The sequence below is a fragment of the Littorina saxatilis genome, linkage group LG14, assembly GCF_037325665.1.
Source record: "Littorina saxatilis isolate snail1 linkage group LG14, US_GU_Lsax_2.0, whole genome shotgun sequence".
Lineage (NCBI taxonomy): Eukaryota > Metazoa > Mollusca > Gastropoda > Littorinimorpha > Littorinidae > Littorina > Littorina saxatilis.
Genome location: NC_090258.1, coordinates 6,420,861 through 6,445,856, shown reverse-complemented (window position 1 = coordinate 6,445,856; position 24,996 = coordinate 6,420,861). Strand labels below are relative to the sequence as shown.

The following is a 24,996-nucleotide window of genomic DNA, read 5'->3' as shown; positions in this document are numbered from 1 at the left end:
TTTCTGGAACTTGATTTGTTTTGTGTTGTCAGAGTGGAGTCGTGGTTAAACGCTAGCACGTGGCCATCTTGCAGAATGCAAACGAGTAGTCTAGACGAAGATAAAAGAAACATATATAGACCACTATTCTGACCGAAGAGTAGTGTGGTAAAACAAACACCATAGACTCTTAATATAAAGTGGTATTGAAGGATTCTCTACACGCACAACCACACACACACGCACACACACGCACGCACGCACGCACGCACACACACACATCTGGTGGGTGTGTCCAATGTAACATAAGATTTGGCCACACACTGCACGAATACTTTTTGAAAATATGTTAGCACCACTCTCAAAGACATTTTAGAATCATAAATGAATATGGTATGCAAAATGCTTTCAATTGAAAAAAACAAGCTTTCTGCTGGCGGTTAATCCTTATCCAACGAGTGTAACTTAAGGTTTATGAATGTTGATAAAGGATTCTAATTAACAAATTCATTAACAATAACAAGGGGACAAATAGGTCGCAAAAGATGCAAAGTTGACCAAGAATTGCCCCTTTAAAATTCTACACACACGGATTTTTTCCATAATCAAGAAGTAGGGGTTGGACATGTAAGTGCGAGTCCCTTCTTATGTTCGAATTGAAATTGAAAATGACAAAAGTCAAAATCGAATTTAAAAAAAGTGTAAAAAATTCAGTTTTTGATTAAATCATTTAAAACTTCGCAGGCACTTTCTATTAGAACCAGATATTAGACTCACAAAAAGGCAAACGCCTGAAACGAACAGATGTCGGCTCAGTTACTTTGGAAGATATTGCTCCCGTTCAAACTCCCAAACATTCCTTCACATTCTTTAACAGCATGGACTCATAAATTGATAGGTTAGGCGATCGTTGCTTTTGCAGAGCTACAATTGCAAAACTCTTATTAAGTAGCAATGACACATGAAATTTTGAAATTAATGGTTGAATGACAAGAAACACACCATTTTAAAGAGATCAAAATTCTGAGCACATAGCAATTTGTTTTATTTAAATCGGTGCAGTAGTTCTCGAGATATGGTCATTTTAGTTGAGAAATTTTGGGCGTCATTTGAGGACAAAGCTGGTAGCTAAATACATGGGACATAGACTGATTGCTGTGGCAATGACATGAAATTTTGAAATTAATGGTTGAATGACAAGAAACACACCATTTTAAAGAGATCAAAATTCTGAGCACATAGCAATTTGTTTTATTTAAATCGGTGCAGTAGTTCGCGAGATATGGTCATTTTAGTTCAAAATCACTTTGCTTTGAGCGAGCCGAGATCGCAACCTCTTCAGGCTTTTGATCGGCCGAGTTTCGCATTTTTCGGGTCCAGTTTTGCGCAGCATAATCGTTGGGAATAAGTCATTTCTTGCTCGATTCTTTTGATTTTTGGCTTAAATGAAACAGAAGTTAATGTTTTATAAACTGTCTTTGAACCGTGTATGCCGATGGAAGTTTTCAGACCAAATTTAAAACACAGTTACCATTTTACCGAAGTTTTCAAGAAATGTGCAACATAACAACACTTCAAATTATGAACATTTCATTTAAGTGGCATTCCACCAATATGTTACACGACAACTACGTTACAGATCAACAAATAAAGTTACTTGTCACATTTTTGACTCACATGCGAAGCAAAAGTGAGTCTATGTACTCACCCGAGTCGTCCGTCCGTCCGTCCGTCCGGCCGGCCGGCCGTCCGGCCGGCCGGAAAACTTTAACGTTGGATATTTCTTGGACACTATTCAGTCTATCAGTACCAAATTTGGCAAGATGGTGTATGATGATAAGGCCCCAAAAAACATACATAGCATCTTGACCTTGCTTCAAGGTCAAGGTCGCAGGGGCCATAAATGTTGCCTAAAAAACAGCTATTTTTCACATTTTTCACATTTTCTCTGAAGTTTTTGAGATTCAATACCTCACCTATATATGATATATAGGGCAAAGTGAGTCCCATCTTTTGATACCAGTTTGGTTTACCTTGCTTCAAGGTCAAGGTCACAGGAGCTCTTCAAAGTTGGATTGTATACATATTTTGAAGTGACCTTGACCCTGAACTATGGAAGATAACTGTTTCAAACTTAAAAATTATGTGGGGCACATGTTATGCTTTCATCATGAGACACATTTGGTCACATATGATCAAGGTCAAGGTCATTTGACCCTTATGAAATGTGACCAAAATAAGGTAGTGAACCACTAAAAGTGACCATATCTCATGGTAGAAAGAGCCAATAAGCACCATTGTACTTCCTATGTCTTGAATTAACAGCTTTGTGTTGCATGACCTTGGATGACCTTGACCTTGGGTCAAGCTCACATGTATTTTGGTAGGAAAAATGTGTAAAGCATGTGAGTCGTATGGGCTTTGCCCTTCTTGTTATTATAAGTAACACATCACACTTGTAGGTGACATATTACACCTCGTAAGTTACATATCACGTTGATCTGTAACGTATAGAGCTTATAAGTTGCATTTTGTGTGAGCCACATTTGCTCCCCCACCTCCCCAACACGCTCCCCCTCGCTCCGTCTCTCTCTCCATGCCCGTGTGTGTGTGTGTGTGTGTGTGTGTGTGTGTGTGTGTGTGTGTGTGTGTGTGTGTGTGTGTGTGCTTGCGTGCGTGTATGTGTGCTTGCGTGCGTGTGTGTTTGAGGACGTCGAACCACACCATAGCCAACCACAAATTCACCAACATACCGGCACACCAGTCTCTTCTTTCCGGCTCTACAACATCTTTCCTCCTCTTTTTTTTTACTGATCTCATCTGAGAAAACAAATCGGAGCCACGATCAAACCAGTATCGATTTTGGCATTCCAGAATTCTCTGGACGCAGTCTCTGTATGTCGTCAAGTGCACAGCCTATCTTTTTGCACTCCACTCTGCTGTCCAAACCCGTCTCAGTAATGGCCATTCCAGAACGGATCATCAGAAGAGTGACGTACTTCCGGTGACATTGTCTTGTGGGTCAAGCCGAGATTTGTCACTTTGTTGGTACTGAAGTTATAGGGCCGCACTAGTTAACTTACACATGCCTTGTACAAAGGCAGTGGTATGTGGCTCATAAAATCCAAACAAAAAGGTTCAATGGTACCAAGTAGCTGAATGTAGTGTGCTGTCACCTTGTCACAGTTATTAGGTTGCCTTGTCCCAAAAGAGCAGTCCCCTGTTTCTGACAGGCGAGAATAGGCGAGATTGGCGAGTGGGGCGAGGAAGTACCGTTTCTTGGGCACATCTCGCCGCGAGTGACGCTAGAATTCTCGCCTCGAACGCTAGGTAGCTTTGGGCTTGCTCGCTTGGCGAGAAAACATGGCGGCCACGCAGCTGCCCATCCGATTGGCTGTCCATGGTATTTTACCGACCAGTGCAGAATCAACCAATGGTGTTTAATTCTTGCGTAGCTAGCCATTAAACCGTTTTATAGACAATCTCACCTCCTAGCTTCGCGAGCGGCTAGCCGAAAGAATATCTCGCCTGAAAGAAACACGCGTCAGAGTACAACGTGCGAAGGAGCTATATGTGCTGTCACTTTGTTACTGATATTACATGGTATTAGCTGCCTTGTCAGAACTCACTGGTAACAAAAACAAGCTTTGACTCGGTCCAAAGCAGTTATTTTATCATCCAAACTGTCCAAAGGTTGTATAGATTTGCCTTGGTCTGAAGACATTCAGGGCCGGACTAGGCGAAGAGGAGGGGGGGGGGGTTGCCAGTGGTGGCCCAGGGGGATGTTCCCCCTGGCGGCAGGGGCGGATCAGTTCATTTTATGACTGGGTTTTTTTAAAAGTATATTGTGAAGATATGGGTGTGAAGGCGCCGAGCCGACGGCGCGAAGCGCCTAGCTTGCTAGGGGGGTCCGGGGGCATGCCCCCCCAGAAAATTTTGAAAAAAAGGATGCAAAATGGTGCAATCTGGTGCATTCTGAGGATGATCATTACCAGTTTCAGGCAGCAGATTTTGTCACTGATTAATACCCCAAAAATTGAAACTCAATGTGACGTCTGCTTCTCGTTCTAGGGCTGATCAGTGTTTAACTGAGACAAGTGCAAAGAAGTAATAAGAAATTTAATAATTCTGTACTTTCAAAAACATGCACATGATCATTCTTGCAGACATCAATCCCTTTCTCTTAGAATCTTCAAATGAAAGTTTTGTAGATTATGATTTCGCTGGTGTGATTTCACACACACGTAACAACATTGTCTTTCTTCTTCTTGTTGCGTAGACGTTTGATATCGAAGCGCGGAACGTACTTCTTCTTCTCGTTGAAAATGTATTTCGGTTTACACAAACGAAGACGTGATGGTGTGTTAATGTTCACAAAATATAAAGTAGTCTACTCATCATGATAAACTCGATCTGGGTGACACTTGGGGACGTTGGTGGTTCCTTCCGTGGTTACCGCTGACGTTGCCCTTCCCACAGTGTTCACACGACATCATTTACATAAGCATTGTACACCCCTGTACACTTGCACCTTCTGCAACACACACGTGCAATATCTGTTATTATCAAGTATGATTTCCATCGATATCATTCCATTTGTTTCTCTAAAACAAACACAGAAACAAGAGTTCACAGACTGACACAAACACATGGAAAATGAACAATACCTGTGTTTTCCTGTGAATCAATAATGTTAAAATGTATTAGCGTGTTTTACCTGCGGTTAGTGGACCTTTGGAGATCGCAAAAATGTGGAAATCCGTCCACGGAAGGTGAAACATATGCTAGTGCAATCTACGTGGCTGCGTTGATTGCTGCCATCTTGGAGTCAATGAAACGGTCAGAGCATTGCATCCTAGCAACCTCAACTGAATATATGTACAGTTCATATTCACGAATTAATACCAATGCACGCTGTTTCCTTTTGTTCTCTTCGTTTAAATTTCTTTCCATGCAGATAAACAAATTCTTACCTTGTACTAGTTTTGGACTAATGGCGCGAGCGTTGACGTCATATGCATACAGTGTCGTCATGACGTAGTCTCGGTCATTTAACCTCGTTTTGTGTACGCAACTAGTGAAGTCTCGATTAATATGAGAGAGGGAGTCGATACACGAATTCCATTCGTCACATAACCCCATGGATCAAGATAATTATCCTATCCCAAGTAGATAATTATTCATCGTACGACGCTCTGCTCATATAATCTGCACCGTGGTTGTCCTTCCCGGGGATAACACGTACGGTGAACTCGTATGGCTGCAGTTGGAGGGCCGATGACATGCAGCTTCAGCATTTCTTCAATTTCCTTTTCGACAGTTTCTACCATGGCGTGAGGTATGGGTCTGGGTTTCACAAAGACTGGTTTCTTCTCTGTCACTTCAATGGAACATTTTTCCAGGTTCGTCGTCTTTGGAACATCTGTTAGGAACTCTTCAAATTCTTCACAGATCATCTTCGCCTCTTTGACCTTTGCCTCGTCCAATTTCTCGTCGAAATGGATGTTCTTCACATTTTCGGTTCTTTGAGTTTCTAGGAGGGGTAACATCTTCTGAGTGTCATACTTGAAAATGTCATCGTCCATCGTGTTGTCCTCTTCCATGACAACAGCCACGACCTCTTCTTCTCCGTCTTCTTCATCACTTTCTTCTTCGTTTGAAGCAGGAACACTCGCTTGGGCAGATGAACTGGGATTGGGAGTGGCGGAACTCAATTCCCGTTCTTGGTACTCCTTGATGAGGTTGATGTGGAAGATCCGTGTTCTTCTGCCAACTTGGATCTTGTAGTCGAATTCATTCAACTTTTCCACAACCTTGTAGGGGCCTGACCATGTAAGTTCCAGCTTGTTGTTCTTCACAGGGCGTAGAAGTAGAACCCGTTTTCCGACTTCTATCGTCCTTGGTTTCGTTTTCTTGTTGAAGAAATGGGCTTGCTTGCTGGCCGCTTTCTTCAGGTTCTCACGTGCCACGTTGCACGTTTCTTCTATTCTGTTCCTGAGGTTGACTACATATTCCGCTGTAGTCTTCTGCTCCCCTGAGATTTCTTCTTCGGTCCATGTTTGGCGCAGCACTTGCATGGGTCCTTTGACAGATCTCCCATACAGCAGCTCAAACGGCGAAAATCCCATGCTTTCTTGTGGAGCTTCTCTGTATGCGAACAGGAGGGCGGGGATAAACGTGTCCCATTCCCTCGGTTGATCGATCGCTAACTTTTTCAGCATGCTCTTCAGTGTGGAGTTGAACCTTTCGACCAAACCATTCGCTTGAGGGTGAAACGGTGCAGTCATATTGTGTTTGATGCTGAGAAAGTCGTTCACTTCTTTCATCAGGTGGCTGGTGAACTGTGTGCCTTGGTCTGTTATCACTTCATCTGGGATTCCCAATCTAGTCCACATCTCCCAGAGAGCTTCAGCTACGGTGTCTGCTTGGATGTTTTTCAGGGCTACAGCTTCGGGGTATCGGGTAGCGTAGTCAACAGATACCAAGATATATTGTTTCTTGCTCTCCGACATAGGTTTGACCGGGCCGATGATATCCACCGCAACTCTCTTGAAAACCGAACTGATGGGTGGCATCCTTCCCAGAGGGACTTTCTTTGTCTGACTTTTCGGTGCAGTTCTTTGGCATGTGTCACAGGACAAGCAATACCTACGAATGTCTCCTGCACACCCTGGCCACCAGAATTCTGCTCTAATTCTGTCAGATGTTTTTCTTTGACCTAAGTGTCCTGCCATGGGGTGATCGTGACCAAATGAAAGAACTTTGTTCCTGAGTTTCTTCGGAACGATTACTAGTGAACGGTCGTTTCCGTGGCGATCTTTCGTTGTTCTATACAGGATTTCTTTCTTGTATGAATACCGTATCCCATTGATCCCTTCTGGAGAGTTGGCAAATTGCCTGATGGTCTTCAACGTAGGGTCACTTGCCTGTTCTCTCTTCAGATCAGCTGGCGAATACAGTCTTTCTTCTTCCTTGACTCCCTGTTTGTGACTGCAGCTTGGTTTCTGGGCGTCTACTGTCGCTTGTGCTCTCGTGGTAACAACAGCTGCCGTCCCAGGGTACCACGCTGGGTCTCGAACAGGATATGTGGGAGTCAATTTCTTCTCTTTACCTAGTCCATACCATTTACCTATGAGGACAGGGTAAATTGGGTCGTCCATCACCGTTACTTCTGTCTCGGAGACAAAGTAGGGTGAATCGATGTGCACCACGGCGGTGTGGTACATCTTCTTGGAGTCTTTCTCTGCCAGAGTAGTCTCCTTCATTTTCGCTGAATATGCCTCCTTTGGCACAAACTTCTTGCTGACAATGATACCAGTACATCCAGTGTCTCTCAAAGCGTTGACAATTGTTCCATTCAGCTTCACTGGTACCACTTCGGCGCATTTCTTTTCCTTGCAATTTCCGCAAAGTTTTTCTAAGAGGATCGGTGTCTCAAGTGTATCTTTCTTCGATGAAACTGCACCTGCTGTGTCTCTCTTGTTTGGACAAAAACGAGAGACATGCCCTTGCAATTTACAAATGAAACAACATCCAGATGCTCGCAGTTTCTCTCTCTCGGCGTCACTCAACTTGGCCTTTAGAGTTTGATTTGCGGGTTTTGTTGATGGAGCAGCTATTCTTGTTTCTTCTTGGGGAGAACGACGTTTTTCAGGCTTGACGTACGTTGATGAAGTTTTGACGTTCGATCTAGATTGTTGATATGTGTTGGCTATCATCCCAATCTCTTTGGCGCTCTTAGGGTCTCTATCCCTAATGTGAACGGCGAGGTCAGGAGGAAGGGTGTCCAACACCTGCTCACGGACCAACAAATCTTTGAGATCTTTCACATCTTGGTCGCATTCTGCTAATTCCACCCACTTGTCTAGATACCGTTCTAGCTTCGTGATGTGCTCTTTATACGTGTCAGTGGCGCTTTTCTTGGTTTGGCGAAACTTCTTTCTATAATCTTCGCTAGTGAGTTGGAAGCCCTCATACAAAGCGTGTTTGAGAGTGTCGTAGTCATTAGCGTCTTCCTCGTTCAGCTTTGAGAAGATGACTCTCGCCTTACCCTTCAGAAAGTACACTACACGTGAAGCTTTTGCTGTATCACTCAGGTTACAGTCTCGAGCATAATGCTCGAACTGATGGAACCAGCTCTCGATGTCATCACGGTCGTCTAGAAAAGGAATCTTGGGCTTGAAACCATCATCTTCGCGAATACGTCCTGGCGAGTTGTTGTTCCTGTTGCCCTCTTGGTTGGCGTTCTGGATTTTCAACTGTTCCAGTTGGAATTGTCGTTCAGCGTCACGTTCTAGCCGTAGTCGTTCAGCGTCACGTTCTTGTCGTTCAGCATCACGTTCTAGCCGTTCAGCTTCACGTTCTCGTTCCTCGCGATCAAGAGTTTGTTGCTTCTCTTTCTGATCAAGAACAAATGCACGCAACTCGGCTCCTTCTAACCCCAACAACTGTCCTTCGGCCATTAGCTGTCTAGTCAACTCTAGCGGATCTACACTTGTGGACTGAGACATATTTACAGGTGACACGTCCGTGCACGCCTGTGGATCAACCTCTTCGTCGTTACGGTTGCTGTCAACTTGAAGAGAGAGATGAACACTCTCTTCTTCGTCAGCAGGAATTGGTAACGAGTCTATCACCTCTTCCCGATCGTTACCGACAGTAAGGGTTTTTCTTCCCTTCTTATCCGTGGTCACTATGGGAAGAGATTTGTCGGCCGGCTGTTTCCGTGCCAACTGGGCTGCGATGGTGGACTTTCTAAAATTATGAGCTGGAGAACTGTCGTCACTCATAAGTCACCTCGCGTATTATTCCAAAACGTACAAAATGTATGTTGCTCAAACACCGTCGAGCTACTAAATTTCGGATCAAATTACAAAAAGAAACAGTCGGGCATCGCCTTCGTGCACAAAATGCAAGTCCTAGTTTAGCTCTACTTCTACTGTACTTTGAAATAATTCTTCAACGTATGTTACGTTACGTTTCCACACAACCACCCAAAGAGTTATGTTTCCACGTTCTATCGTGAGTCAGTTTACTTCTATCTACCAACGAGAACTTACACTGTAAACTTTATTTGACTCTTTCTGGCGAAAAGATCAATCTTTCACTCGATCGAACGTTGAATATACAAGATGTATCAACTCAACTGTCAATTCGCATCATTTACTGTGTAGATTAATTTACAGCCACTTCTACAGCAAGTAAATACGACTGATATCCACAAGTCGATTATATAGGGCTTCACAGGGAAATACAGGTATTAATCCTTACCTCTTAGGTACCTGACTCCCACCAACCTCCCGCGTAATTTAGAACAAACTAAGGGGAATGATGGTTCCGATAGTACGTGCAAGAATACTATCACACTGATGAATTGGAACACCACAAATAAAATTGGGAGCTAACAAATCAAAAGTGGTCTCGCTAAATATTGATTTTTTAACGTGTCGTTTCAGCTGACAACACTTCCAGTTTTTATTTTACCGTGTGATAGGGCACACGTTGAGTTATAGATCTGTGATAAGTAATATAACTAAAGGTAAATAAATAAAATTATATGATGAGACGATGGCGATGAAGTACGAACATTTACAATACAAATCGACATGCAAGAAACCTACAGCAATTTTGAAACGAGAAAAATTTGGAACGGCTGGATCGAAAGTAAAACGTTGATTCAATATCCCGGACGAGCCCCCATTGTGACGTCTGCTTCTCGTTCTAGGGCTGATCAGTGTTTAACTGAGACAAGTGCAAAGAAGTAATAAGAAATTTAATAATTCTGTACTTTCAAAAACATGCACATGATCATTCTTGCAGACATCAATCCCTTTCTCTTAGAATCTTCAAATGAAAGTTTTGTAGATTATGATTTCGCTGGTGTGATTTCACACACACGTAACAACATTGTCTTTCTTCTTCTTGTTGCGTAGACGTTTGATATCGAAGCGCGGAACGTACTTCTTCTTCTCGTTGAAAATGTATTTCGGTTTACACAAACGAAGACGTGATGGTGTGTTAATGTTCACAAAATATAAAGTAGTCTACTCATCATGATAAACTCGATCTGGGTGACACTTGGGGACGTTGATGGTTCCTTCCGTGGTTACCGCTGACGTTGCCCTTCCCACAGTGTTCACACGACATCATTTACATAAGCATTGTACACCCCTGTACACTTGCACCTTCTGCAACACACACGTGCAATATCTGTTATTATCAAGTATGATTTCCATCGATATCATTCCATTTGTTTCTCTAAAACAAACACAGAAACAAGAGTTCACAGACTGACACAAACACATGGAAAATGAACAATACCTGTGTTTTCCTGTGAATCAATAATGTTAAAATGTATTAGCGTGTTTTACCTGCGGTTAGTGGACCTTTGGAGATCGCAAAAATGTGGAAATCCGTCCACGGAAGGTGAAACATATGCTAGTGCAATCTACGTGGCTGCGTTGATTGCTGCCATCTTGGAGTCAATGAAACGGTCAGAGCATTGCATCCTAGCAACCTCAACTGAATATATGTACAGTTCATATTCACGAATTAATACCAATGCACGCTGTTTCCTTTTGTTCTCTTCGTTTAAATTTCTTTCCATGCAGATAAACAAATTCTTACCTTGTACTAGTTTTGGACTAATGGCGCGAGCGTTGACGTCATATGCATACAGTGTCGTCATGACGTAGTCTCGGTCATTTAACCTCGTTTTGTGTACGCAACTAGTGAAGTCTCGATTAATATGAGAGAGGGAGTCGATACACGAATTCCATTCGTCACACTCAATGTAAAATAAAGAAATGCATACCTCATTCAATATTTTTATTTTTTGGCTGGGGGGGGGGGGGGGGTCCGGAAACCCTAGAACCCACCCCCCCCCCCCCCCTCGCCCTGAAGCTGACGGGTAGGTCATATTCTGAGATAGGAAAATGGTCGCTCCTTGCATGAAACGGCATAAAATAAGCAATAATAAAAAAAAAATTAAATAAGTAAGGTACATGTTTAGGCTAGGGGGGGGGGGGGGTTGCGCAACCCCCATAACCCCCCCGGTAGTCCGGCCCTGGACATTGGTTGTTGGTACTGTCGGCACCTCGAATAAGAGTATTCGATTTTACGGGGCAGCTAGATATAGCGTGTTGTCACTTTGACACTGTAATAGGTTGGTCTGGCGTGTTTTGGCCGAACTACGGCGAAAACCGTGTTAAAATGACAAAGACAAGCAGATTTGATGGTACAAAGGAGGTGCATGCGTGTGGTTTTGGACGCAGAAGCCAAAAAACAGTGGTATGTTTGTATCTCTCCTGAAAAATTGCACTCTCTCGCTCCCCCCACTCTCTCTCTCTCTCTCTCTCTCTCTCTCTCTCTCTCTCTCTCACACACACACACACACACACACACACACACACACACACACACACACACACACACACACACACACACACACATATCAAACGAACAGCGTATCACTCAAAACCGACAAGCACCTGTCCAGATCCATTCCATTAATCGCCATTCGAGAACAGATCATCAGGAGAGTGACGTATTTCCGGTGACAGTGGCTCATGGGTACTGGACAGATTTGTCATTTTGTTACTACTGTTCTTCGGTTGTGTAAATGACTTGCCTCGGCAGAAGACAGTGGTTGTGTAGCAGAAACAATGAAGAAAGCGCAATGATAGGAAGCAGCTACATAAAGGTTGAGACAAGGACGAAGATAAGATGAAAACAAGTATCTGGAAAATGCGAGGATGGCGTTGGGAGATAAGACGAAGACGTCTATTTAATCATGTTGAAAATGGTGTTCGGAGACGTCTATTGAAGCATTTTAAAATAGCAAGAATGCAGTTCGAAGACAAAACGAAGAGGTCTTTTTGAGTTTCTAGAAAATGCGAGGATGGCGTTTGGAGATAAAAACGACGAAGAGGTCTTTTTGAGTTTCTAGAAAATGCGAGGATGGCGTTTGGAGATAAAAACGAAGACGTCTTTTTAAGCATGTTGAAAATGGCGTTCGAAGAAAAGAGGAAGACGTCTATTAAAGCATCTTCAAATAGCAAAAATGCAGTTCGAGGACAAAACGAAGAGGTCTATTGGAGTATTTTGAAAATAGCAAGGATGGCGTCTTTTGAAGACGAAGACGTCTTTTGAAGCATGTTGAAATAGCCAGGATGGTGTTCGAAGACAAAACGAAGAGGTCTATTGGAGTATCTTGAAAATAGCCAGGCCTGCATGACGAAGACGTCTATTGAAGCATGTTGAAATACATGTGGCAAGGATGGTGTTCGAAGACAAGACAAAAATGTTTATTGGAGTATCTTGAAAAAGGTAAGCGTCGGCAATTGGCGAAACAACGAATCGTATTTAAGCTGCCGAATATTTTTTTGGAGGAAATGCGATACTAATGGGATAACTTGAACTTTCAAAAATGGCCGAAACTTTCAAGGCAATTTTTGCAAATGTACCCGTAACAGCTGTAACATGTACATGAAGAGGGCCTTCATGCAGAACATTTGTTTGTCGCGGACTGTTCTTTGTCTCTTTAACTTTTTTTTCTGTTCTTCTCTTTTTCTTTTGCGTGAATGCTTTGCTTATCACAAACAAAAAACAAGAAAGGTAGGTTGTTGGAACGTTTGTTATTGACAAAACAATACATTCACAAATATATCGACCCAACGGTCTTTAAGTGCACAGACAAACAATAACGAAACTTATCTGGCGGATTTTTCCTTCCGCCTGCCACGAAACCGCAAGCGAATGAATGATTATATGACGAAATGAGTGACGTAGACAGGGAATGACAAAATGATTTGTGAATGTATTGTTTTGTCAATAACAAACGTTCCAACAACCTACCTTTCTTGTTTTTTGATTCTGAATTTTGGAACGTTGGCAGTCTCTTTGGTTTTGGATTTGCTTATCACAAACACGTCCTTCAACATGGACAGGCATTAACAAACAATCACACGTAGACAGGAAACAGGGGATGTGGAATGGCATCTGTCTAAAAGCACGATTTCCCCAATGACCCTTATCATGGTGTGATAATGATTCCCATATTCTGCCATTCTGTCGACAGCAGAGCCATTATTTATGTACCAAACATTGGGAACTTGTTATCTTGTGTGTTTGTTTATTTGTTTGTCCATTCACACCTCGATGGTTTTTTTTACTTCAACCAATAAGCCAGCGAACAGCCCACTCATAGGTTAAAGAAAAGCAACATGAGGCCTAAAACGAAGCGAGAAAATGCTTTTAAAAACCTTTCGTGCCTCGGAGTTGTAACCCAGATCGATTGAAAAGCGCATAGTGCTTTTAGTTATGCGCTATAGAAATCTCCTTAATAAATAAATAAAAGGTCGACGGGCGCTGTGGCGGGGTGGTAAGACGTCGGCCTCTTAATCGGAAGGTCGAGGATTCGAATCCCGGCCGCGGCCGCCTGGTGGGTTAAGTGTGGAGACTTTCCGATATCCCAGGTCGACTTATGTGCAGACCTGCTAGAGGCTTATCCCACTTCGTGTGTACACGCAAGCACAAGACCAAGTGCGCACGGAAAAGATCCTGTAATCCATGTCAGAGTTCGGTGGGTTATAGAAACACGAAAATACCCAGCATGCTTCCTCCGAAAGCGGCGTATGGCTGCCTAAATGGCGGGGTAAAAACGGTCATACACGTAAAATCCCACTCGTGCAAAAACACGAGTGTACGTGGGAGTTTCAGCGAGAAGAAGCAGATTGAAAAGGTTCAATAAGACTAAATGAAACGGTGTGTTGTTGGGTTTTTTTCTTTCATTTTTTGTTCGATTTTTTTTGTTTGTTCTATCTTTCTTTCTTTCTGTTCGTCTTTCTTTCTGTCCGTCTTTCTTTCTTTCTTTCTTGTCCATTCAGGTTTAGTAATTGTTTTTATCGTTGCCCTCAGGAGTATGAGGGGGAAGGACTCTCAGTGAGATTGGTTGTCAGAATGCTTTTACTCGCCAGAGGCTGAGGTTACTGAGTGATAGTGAGAGACAGAGACAGAGAGTCAAACGTCAAGAAACACCGGTTTCTCTCTCTCGTTCTCTCTCTCTCTCTCTCTCTCTCTCTCTCTCTCTCTCTCTCTCTCTCTCTCTCTCTCTCTCTCTCTCTCTCTCTCTCTCTCTCAAGCATAATCTGGCCTGCCCGAAGCCACGCATTGATATATTTAAAACTAGTCTTTCATACTCGGGAGCTTATGTCTGGAACTCCCTACCTACATGCTTAAAATCGACCAGTAACCTTAAAACATTCAAAACACATCTGCAAAAATACATTCAAACATCACTTTAATGTAATGTGCCTGGTTGCTCAAACGTATGTGTGCCTTTTATCCTTCTGAAAATGTGCATGTATGTGTCTTGCGTCAACTTGGTGTGATAAGAATACATTCTCGTGTATTACTCCTTCTAGTATCTAAGATAGTATTACTGCATTTTATATTGGCATGGTGATTCCTTCATAATCTAAGATGGTATATATTAGGTCATGAACGGTTTTTTTTTATTTTTTTTATATTTTTTTTAACTTTGCTACCTGATCCTTTATTTGGTTAGTGTGTCGTGTTATGTTGGCTTGCCTTATACGTTAGTTGATCTTCTGTGTGTGTGTGCGTGTGCGTGTGCGTGTATATATTTATATGTGTGTGTGTGTGTTCTGATAATGTATGGTTGTATATCTGCATATCACATGTCGATAAAAAATGATCTTATTCTTATATTACTATTATTGCGTGTGTCTGCGTTTCATCATAAAAAGTTTGTTCCTATGTATTCCCATTTCGATTATAACCATTTTGCTTAGATCAGGACTAGCTGTAAGAAAGGTCCTACGGACCTAATGCTATCTTTCCTGTAATAAAGTTCAATGTTTCAATGTTTCAATGTTTCTCTCACTCACTTAAAAAAAAGAAGAAAGTAATCCTTTGAACAAAAACGTGAATTTCTCGACTTAACTCATTGTCTCTCAGGTACGGATATATCCATACCCACTCATATGGCTCCATCTGATCAGGTACGGATATATCCGCTCACACTGTTAGGTTCAGTCGCTTCCTGTAACGTCCATCTAACGCCTGCATCCCAGCGTGTTGATACACACTGTTACTACACAGTTACCACAATTCTGAGTGACCTGCTGCAGCACAGCTGGTCTCGGCTAAAAATAACTTGGTCAACATAGATGGGGTAGAAAGTGTTAAACGCGATTGAAAAAACACACAAAAAACACAATATTCTGGATAATTTCTTATGTCCATCGATTCAGTTTCAATCCAGCGTTGACTGAAAGAAGTACTTTTACGACAATTTGTTTCTATTTCAATTGAGTTTGCACAAATCGCCGACTCTTTGGTGGTTTTAATTCTTTTTGGATTTATGTCCACAATAATTATTGTATCGACAATTTCTATCAGTGTCAATCGTTACAAGTTTTACACCAAATTGCCGATTCGTTGATGTTTTAAATGCAGAACCAAAACAGTATTCCGTTTGGATTTATGTCCAAGGTTTTCAAACCACAATCTCGCTCTGTTCCAATCATTCAAACTTTTACTCAAAATCGCCGATTCTTTGTAATTACACACCCGTATATACGGGGGGTGTATTGGATTTGGTCTGTCCCTCTGTTTGTCTGTCTGTCTGTGTGTCTTCTGGTTAGACTTTTTTTTGTACTAAAGTAGAGTATACTATTGCTGTTTAGATAAAATAAATAACTCGGCTTCCTGACGAGTGAACGTAAACTGATAGAACTATCAAGATAAGTTTTGTGTGAATATTTGTTTGTCTGTTCACTTAAAAGACCGTTGGGTCGAAATATCTGTGAATGTATTGTTTTGTCAATAACAAACGTTCCAACAACCTACCTTTCTTGGTTTTTGAGTCACTTGAGAAAAAGTGACTCTATGTAATCGGTCAGTGTTAGTCTGTCCGGCCGGCCGTCCGGCCGGCCGTCCGGCCGGCCGTCCGTCCGGCCGGCCGTCCGGCCGGCCGTCCGTAGACACCACCTTAACGTTGGACTTTTCTCGGAAACTATCAAAGCGATCGGGCTCATATTTTGTTTAGTCGTGACCTCCAATGACCTCTACACTTTAACGATGGTTTCGTTGACCTTTGACCTTTTTCAAGGTCACAGGTCAGCGTCAAAGGAAAAATTAGACATTTTATATCTTTGACAAAGTTCATCGGATGTGATTGAAACTTTGTAGGATTATTCTTTACATCAAAGTATTTACATCTTTAGCCTTTTACGAACGTTATCAGAAAAACAAGGGAGATAACTAGCCTTTTCTGTTCGGCAACACACAACTTAACGTTGGGCTTTTCTCGGAAACTATAAAAGTGACCGGGCTCAAATTTTATGTGAACGTGACTCCCAGTGACCTCTACACTTTGACGTCTGCTTTGGTGACCTTTGACCTTTTTCAAGGTCACAGGTATGTCTTGAAGGAAAAAAATTGAAATATCATATCTCTGAAACTATTCATCGGATTTGATTCAAACTTTATAGGATTATTCTTTACATCAAATTATTTACATCTGTATTGTGTTGTGAATAGCAATTTCTTCCTGTCCATCTGATGCCTCATATAATATTCAGAACTGCGAAAGTGACTCGATCGAGCGTTTGCTCTTCTTGTTTTATTATTGATGGCCGCAGGAGCGGTCATCTATTGGAATGCATTCGGAGAGGTGACATGTCTCGTTTGTTATTACCGTTCTCACGAGATCAGTTACAGGTTGTTGTTTTTCTCTCTCTCTCTGTATGTATGTCTTTGTCTGAGTCTCTCCGCTTCTGTCTTTCTATGTCTGTCTATGTGTATGTGTGTGTGTGTGTGTGTGTGTGTGTGTCTCTCTCTCTCTCTCTCGCGCTCTCTCTGAGTCTCTCTCTCTCTCTCTCTCTCTCTTTCTCTCTCTCTCTCTCTCTCATCCGACTCCTGGCACACAGGTCAAAGCAGAGGTTAACTTGAGTGCACGTGTCCCCAGCAGGAGGGGGGTGATTCGGGTTAGAAGTTGGTTAAGACTTTGGTCTTCAGTCTTTGGGTTATAGCTTTCAGTGGAGAAGATGCCAACATGAAATTGCACTATGCTCTACTATTTATTGTCCTTGTCTATCGGACACGAAGAAGGGAAGCTACAATCGCCCCAGACCATATACATGCTCTTTGTTTCCTGAGCCTGGACCGTTGAGACGGTTACCTCATAGATCTGTTCATGCTTCAGTTTGTCGGTGTCAAAAGTTATACCCCCATTCCACACAGCCGTTCTAGGTCCCGTTTCCGTACCAACCAAGGACTGCTGCCACAACAATGGAACGCTGCGCGAACGGCCGTTTTTGGCATCTTTCAGCAGCGTCTATTAGTCTGACCATAGTGGCAGCCGTCCTTGGTCGGTAAGGGAACGGGACCTTGAACAGATGAATGGTATATGACAACTCAGTGTGTGAGAGCGCTACCGTTGCGTTACCGTTGTTTTAAGTTCCTTTAACGATCCAAGCGTTCCGGTACCGATGAGTTGAGGTTCCATTACCGTTCATTCTGATCGGGAGGGGAACGGCTAAAACTTTGAACATGCAGCCCAAACTCACCCGTCCCTACCGTTCAAAGCAGTTCTGTTAACGGTCAGTTACGTTCATTGCGGTTCATTCCCTCCCGTGCCCGCACTGTTCCTTGGTCGGTACGGGAACGGGACCTAGAACGGTTGTGTGGAAAGGGGGGTATAAGACTCGACCACTTGGTTTATGGTGGAGAAAGATGGAAGATCTCTGGATATAATTGAAGAGGAGTAGTCTTCCTTTTAGAAAATGTGTACTCTGCCTTGCAGATTACCAATTTGTGCTGTCGGGGCTGGGTAAAGGGAGTGGAGGGTAAGGAGGTGGGGGTGGGTAAGCGAGGGGTAAGAGAGACGAAAGAGAAAACTGGACAGGGAAAAGCCACTGCCTGAAGTATTCAATAAAGCCACACACAAAACAAAGAAATTACGACATGCAGGTTTTCAATTCATAATCTGCACAAGCATGTGTGCCTCCGTGAGTATGTTCGTGGCTGCTTTCATGGGGTGCCTGTATCCTCAGGAATTTGAGGATTTCTTTTATCTCTCTTTTTCTGACACCGTTGATTTAACGTCATTTTTACAGGACAGTTTTTACATTTAGTCAAGTTTTGACTAAATGTTTTAACATAGAGAGGGAATCGAGACGAGGGTCGTGGTGTATGTGTGTGTGTGTGTGTGTGTCTGTCTGTCTGTCTGTGCGTGTGTGTGTGTAGAGCGATTCAGACCAAACTACTGGACCGATCTTTATGACATTTTACATGAGAGTTCCTGGGAATGATATCCCCGGACATTTTTTTCTTTTTTTCGATAAATACCTTTGATGACGTCATATCCGGCTTTTTGTAAAAGTTTAGGCGGCACTGTCAACACCCTCATTTTTTAATCAAATTGATTGAAATTTTGGCCAAGCAATCTTCGACGAAGGCCGGACTTCGGTATTACTTTTCAGCTTGGTGGCTTAAAAATTAATTAATGACTTTGGTCATTAAAAATCTGAAAATTGTAAAAAAAAAATTTTTTTATAAAACGATCCAAATTTACGTTCATCTTATTATTCATCATTGTCTGATTCCAAAAACATATAAATATGTTATATTTGGATTTAAAAAAAAAGGTCTGAAAATTAAAAATATAAAAATTATGATCAAAATTAAATTTTGGAAATCAATTTAAAAACACTTTCATCTTATTCCTTGTCGGTTCCTGATTCCAAAAACATATAGATATGATATGTTTGGATTAAAAACACGCTCAGAAAGTTAAAACGAAGAGAGGTACAGAAAAGCGTGCTATCCTTCTCAGCGCAACTACTACCCCGCTCTTCTTGTCAATGTCACTGCCTTTGCCACGAGCGGTGGACTTACGATGCTACGAGTATACGGTCTTGCTGAAAAATTGCATTGCGTTCAGTTTTATTCTGTGAGTTCGACAGCTTGACTAGATGTATTTTCGCCTGCGACTTGTTTTTCCTTTCAGTTATAAGTTGTAGTTTGACCTTATTGTTTTAGGACAAGTAGAGCTCGCTCACCAGTAGCAAAGACTCACTCAGTCCGTCGGTGTGCCTGAGTGTGTGTGATGGGGAGAGTGGGGGGGGGGGGGGGGGCTCTCTCCCGTGACCGGCCACCTGCAATGTACGGACAGCTTTGCACTGGCCCAAGGGTGTCCGTTCATGAGAGGGACTGCTGTAACAGCAAAACTAGTGTGATACATAAGTAATCAATTTATCCACTTGACTATATTCACAACAGGGACCTATCACTCTTCTTTGCATGTTTTTATGCCTACGAATTTTTAAATACTCTGCAACACATGTAACCCAAATTCAACATGTACCCGTACAATACCGCTTCTTTTATGAAAACATTGCTTCGGCCATGTTGATTTTAATCAACCAATTTTCTTGTTGCTGTTTAGATTAGTGTCGTCCAAGGTTTGTGAGTGCAGATTCATCAATTTCCCCTTCCGTACATTCTCATTGTATGAGGTAGTGGTTTGACGGCATGCAGTGAATCTCGGACAACTCCTCGTGAATAATATATGCAAAGTGCTTGCACGTCGCTCCCCGCAAGCCTGTTGTGTGTGTGTGTGTGCGTGCGTGCGAGTGTACTTTGTCGGTTGTTTGTCGCTTTTCTCGTTCTCACTTATGTTAGTGCATTTTGGCTGGCAATATAGGTTAATGGCGGTGCACTCGTAGGTGATGATAAAGTGCACAGAGAGAGAGAAAGATAGAGAGGGAGAGAGAGAGAGAGAGTGTGTGTGTGTGTGTGTGTGTGTGTGTGTGTGTGTGTGTGTTAGAGAGAGAGAGAGAGGAATACAAAGCAGTGCGAAACACATTGTTAAGAAATCATTGGATCAAACCTGGATCTAGGCTATCGTAGTGAATCGCGTTTTTGGAAGGGGAACAAGAAAGCTTTTACTTCAAAAATCGATTATTTAGTCTAAGAAATACCCTTATCTCGGTCTGTCTCTCCCTGTATATTTATTTTTCTGTGTTTTGCTTTTTCTGTCTGTCTGTGTCTGTTTCTCTCTGTCTCTCTCTCTCTCTGTCTCTCTCCGTCTCTCTCTGTCCCTCTTTCTATCTATCTCTCTATTTCTCCCTCTCTCCCCTTCTCTCCCTTATTCCTTCTTCTCTCCAGATAAACATAACCGCTGTTCATACTACCGTAATTTTTTTTAAACTAAAAGAACACACAATAATTTAGATTCCATTTAATTCATCTCAGACACCACCACCCTCTCTCTCTCTCTCTCTCTCTCTCTCTCTCTCTCTCTCTCTCTCTCTCTCTCTCTCTCTCTCTCTCTCTCTCTCTCTCTCTCTCTCTCTCTCTCTCTCTCTCTCTCTGTCTGTGTTTGTGTGTGTGTGTGTGTGTGTCTTTCTGTCTCTCTCTCTGTCTCTGTCTCTATCTGTCTCTCTCTCGCTCTCTCTCTCTGTCTCTCTCTCTCTTTCTCTCTCTCTCCCCCCCCCCCCCCCCCCCTCTAAATCTGAACAGGAACACAGTTTAATATCCATCTTCTGCAGGAAACAATAGTCGTAAGGGCCGTGTCCGTTTTGTCAATGAATCAAGGGGAGAACAATTTCAACACTGTTAAACATGATACTCATTTATCAAAAGCATTCTTCGCTATATTGTTTTTTGCTACATAGGTTTATTGTCTAAAAATGAACATTTCAGCTTCCTTTTTACATTTAGTCAAGTTTTGACTAAATGTTTTAACATAGAGGGGGAATCGAGACGAGGGTCGTGGTGTATGTGTGTCTGTGTGTGTGTGTGTGTGTGTGTGTGTGTGTCTGTCTGTCTGTCTGTGCGTGTGTGTGTGTATAGCGATTCAGAGTAAACTACTAGACCGATCTTTATGAAATTTGACATGAGAGTTCCTGGGTATGATATCCCCGGACGTTTTTTTTTCTCATTTCTTTGATAAATGTCTTTGATGACGTCATATCCGGCTTTTTGTAAAAGTTGAGGCGGCACTGTCACACCTTCATTTTTCAATCAAATTGATTGAAATTGTGGCCAAGCAATCTTCGACGAAGGCCGGACTTTAATATTGCATTTCAGCTTGGAGGCTTAAAAATTAATTGATGACTTTGGTCATTAAAAATCTGAAAATTGTAATTAAAATTATTTTTTTATAAAATGATCCAAAATTACGTTCATCTTATTCTTCATCATTTTCTGATTCCAAAAACATATAAATATGTTATATTTGGATTAAAAACAAGCTCTAAAAATTAAGAATATAAAAATTATGATTAAAATACAATTTCTGAAATCGATTAAAAAACAATTTCATCTTATTCCTTGTCGGTTCCTGATTCCAAAAACATGTAGATATGATATGTTTGGATTAAAAACACGCTCAGAAAGTTAAAACGAAGAGAGGTACAGAAAAGCGTGCTATGCAGTACAGCGCAACCACTTCCGCGCTAAACAGGCACGTTAATTTCACTGCGTTTTGCACGAGCGGCGGACTACGGTCATTGTGAAAAAATGCAGTGCGTTCAGTTTCATTCTGTGAGTTCCACAGCTTGACTAAATGTAGTAATTTCGCCTTACGCGACTTGTTACTTCATCTGTTTAGGTCGAAAGAATGATTTCTTGGCAGGCATTTGTTTACATGGTTAATGCATTTTTTTTTATACAAAGCATTAAAGGCATTTGATTTATCAATAATCGATATTTTATTCTGGTAATATTTTGTTGCAGAGAACGAAACTCTCTGGTCATGTAATACCGCCCTCCCCCCAATAAAAAGAACAAACTATCTACTCCGCAGTTTTTGGCTGAGTTCACAGAGCTTTTAGACGAATACGCCAATTTGCACTGTAATCTTGTAGTTGTCGGAGACATCAACCTTCATTATGATTCACAGTCGGACTTGAACGTTAACACGCTGAAAACACTGCTCCCCACTCTCCACTTGTCCCAGCTGGTAGACAGGCCGACGCATCGTCGTGGACACACCCTTGACTGGGTGGTGGTCGGCGGGGACGTCGGCGTCTTAGACCTGATTGTGCAGGACATGTTGATCTCCGACCACTTCGTCATTTCTTTCAGCTTTGACCTTCAGAAGCCAGGCCCTGCCAGACGAGTCGTCACCTCGCGCAACATGAAGCGGATCGACATGGCAGCACTGAAGGATGACGTCAGAGCACTCCAGTTAGACAGACATGACCTCGTGTCCAGCTACAACAGCGACCTGCGCCGGATTCTGGACAAGCACGCCCCTCTCACAACACGCACAGTCACCGACAGACCCTCGGCACCTTGGCTTACGCCGGAGGTCTCAACAGCCAAGCAAGATCGGCGTCGCACTGAGAGAGAGTGGAGGAAATCGGCTCTCACGGTCCACAGGCAAATCTTTGCTTTTCACCGAGAGGCCGTCAAAGAGATGGTGGATAAGAACAGACACCAGTTTATTTCTCAGAAAATCGAGAACAGCACCTCCAGCAAAGAACTCTTCCTGATCACAGGACAGCTCCTCGGTAAAATTCAAAATAAAAAGCTCCCAAACTCTGTCCCTCTTGATGACCTTCCAGATAAGTTTGGGGACTTTTTTGCCGAAAAAATCGAGAAGATCCGAGTCGAGCTTGATGCTGCTCCTGGGCATCCAGAGCATGCGCCATTTCACGGCGCCCACCTCACCGATTTTTCCCCTGTCACTAAAGAACAAGTGAAGAAGATCATTGAAAAAGCTCCACCCAAATCCTGTATTCTCGACCCAATTCCTTCAGAGCTATTAAGCGAGTGTCTTGCGGAATTACTCCCTGTCATTACTGATATCATAAATCAATCCCTCACATCCGGTCAAGTACCCCCTTCTTTTAAGCATGCAGTAGTCACTCCCCTCCTGAAAAAAGCTAACCTTGACATCAACACTTTTAAGAACTACCGCCCTGTCTCTAATTTGCCCTTTGTTTCGAAAGTCCTTGAAAAGGTTGTTTTGGCCCAATTGTCAGAGCATCTTGCTAAGACAGGTATGGTTGAACCATTACAGTCCGCCTACCGCGCAGATCACAGCACTGAAACAGCCCTACTTAAGGTAGCGAATGATCTTCTCACTGCCTGTGACAGCGGCTCTGTTTTGCTTCTGGCCCTGTTGGACCTATCCGCAGCGTTCGACACCATCGACCACGATATACTGCTGGCAAGGTTGAACACCACATTCGGCATAACAGGCACGGCTCTGGGGTGGTTCTGCTCCTACCTGACTGGACGCACTCAGGCTGTTGTGATCCAAAATAGGCACTCCGAAGACACCATACTAAAGTATGGAGTCCCACAAGGATCTGTGTTAGGCCCAGTGTTATTCACTATGTACATACAGCCGTTAGGCAAAGTCATAAAGCACCACAATGTCCTGTACCACATGTTCGCAGACGACACTCAACTACAAAAATCCGCACACACCAAACAGTTTACAGAGTTAGTGCAGTCAATAGAATCATGCAGCGATCACATCAAACAGTGGATGACAGTCAACAAGCTCAAGATGAACGATGATAAGACAGAGATCATGCCAGTTGGCAAACAATCAAACTTAAAGCTTCTTTCAGAAACAGCCAGTCTTACGCTTTCTGATACCACAGTCACATTCAGCACCAAAGTAAAAAACCTGGGTGTCCACCTTGACAGTAGCCTGTCAATGGACGCCCACATCAACTCACTCTGCAGAACCGCCTTTCTTGAAATGCGGAGGATTAGCCAAACCAAACACCTTCTTTCCCTCGACGCAACCAAGACACTGGTTTCGGCTTTTATTTTGTCGAGACTGGATTACTGCAACTCGCTCCTAGCCGGCCTCCCAGACGCCAAGCTAGACCGCCTACAGCGCATCATGAACAATGCAGCACGTCTTGTGCTGCGCAAGCGCAAGCGCGACCATGTCACCCCTCTCCTCATGACCCTTCACTGGCTACCAATCAAAGCACGCATAACATATAAAATAGCTACCCTGTGTTACCGTAGCCTTCACGACGACTCTGCCCCTTCTTACCTGTCTTCGCTCTTAAAGCCACACGTCCCCACACGCAACCTCAGATCCGCTGACGCAGGGCACCTTGTTGTCCCACGCATCAAACTGAACGCTTTCGGCAAGCGCGCCTTTATCTACACAGCTCCCTCTATTTGGAACTCTCTGCCCATGTCTGTCCGCCTTTCTACCTCTCTCCTTTCCTTCAAGTCCTCTCTAAAAACACACCTCTTCCGGCAATACTTTAACGCCTAGCCTGTTCAGTATCTGCCACATTGAGGAGAGGGGTCACTTGCCATCATAGCGCGCTGTGGGCCGGCTGGGGACGGGTTGCTATTTCATGTGCCTGTTTCCTTGTTTATTTCCGTGGGTTTTTTTTTCCTTGTACGTGCGCGCGATAGCTGTCGCGGTGTATGAGTGCGACTACACGTGCCTTGGCGTGTGTGTGGGAGTGTGCGAGGGCTGTATTTTGTATATTGATTATTTGATACATGTATAAATGTGTCTCCAGGAATATGTTTTGTTTTAATCTTGTGTCGATACTATTTAGTTCTGCCTCGTTATTAGCCATTGGGTATAACTGTTTTATCATCATTGCTTTGTTGTTGTTCTTTAGCCATTTACGTTGAATGACTTGTTATACATTGACATTGATTGTTTTATTCTTCTTCTTCTTCGTCGTTCGCTAGTTAGTTTTTATCATAAGTACCTTTTCTAATTCCTATTAACTCGATGTTCTTTAACTATATTTATACATAAATGCATATATTGTAAAGCAGTATGCATTGTTAGAGGATTTTTTAGTAGCAGTGTTTAAAATTAATGTCGAAGCTGCTTTTCCCATTTTTACCCAAGAGACCGACTGTATATTGTGTTATTGTATTTGTCAGACTTGATTGTACCAAGTCCCCACACATGTTGTAATGCGCTTAGAGCCAAATATTTTTGTTTTTTGTAAGGGATAGGCGCAATATAAATACACT

At 42.7% G+C, this 24,996-nt stretch overlaps 2 protein-coding genes across 3 annotated transcripts in view; one reads left to right on the top strand and one right to left on the bottom strand.

Moving 5' to 3' along the window:
* The window catches only part of LOC138947004 (uncharacterized), a 61,629-nt gene that overhangs the window by 6,430 nt on the left and 30,203 nt on the right, over nucleotides 1-24,996 (top strand). The window lies entirely within an intron of this gene.
* On the bottom strand, nucleotides 4,084-10,763 carry LOC138947002 (uncharacterized). Of its 2 annotated transcripts, none has more exons than XR_011449513.1 (2): nucleotides 4,697-10,763; nucleotides 4,084-4,513 (listed from the first exon to the last, which is right to left on the bottom strand). XR_011449513.1 is itself a non-coding variant. In XM_070318423.1 (2 exons), the coding sequence occupies exon 2, from the start codon at nucleotides 8,766-8,768 to the stop codon at nucleotides 5,160-5,162; it is 3,609 nt and encodes a 1,202-aa protein (XP_070174524.1). In that variant the 5' UTR covers nucleotides 8,769-10,166; nucleotides 10,350-10,763; the 3' UTR covers nucleotides 4,084-5,159. The 2 variants fall into 2 exon arrangements, 1 of the variants encoding a protein (XP_070174524.1); XM_070318423.1 differs by having other exon boundaries at nucleotides 4,084-10,166; nucleotides 10,350-10,763.

Excerpts from the sequence above, each read along its gene's own strand:
- LOC138947002 (XM_070318423.1), bottom strand. The coding sequence starts at position 8,768 with ATGAGTGACGACAGTTCTCCAGCTCATAATTTTAGAAAGTCCACCATC.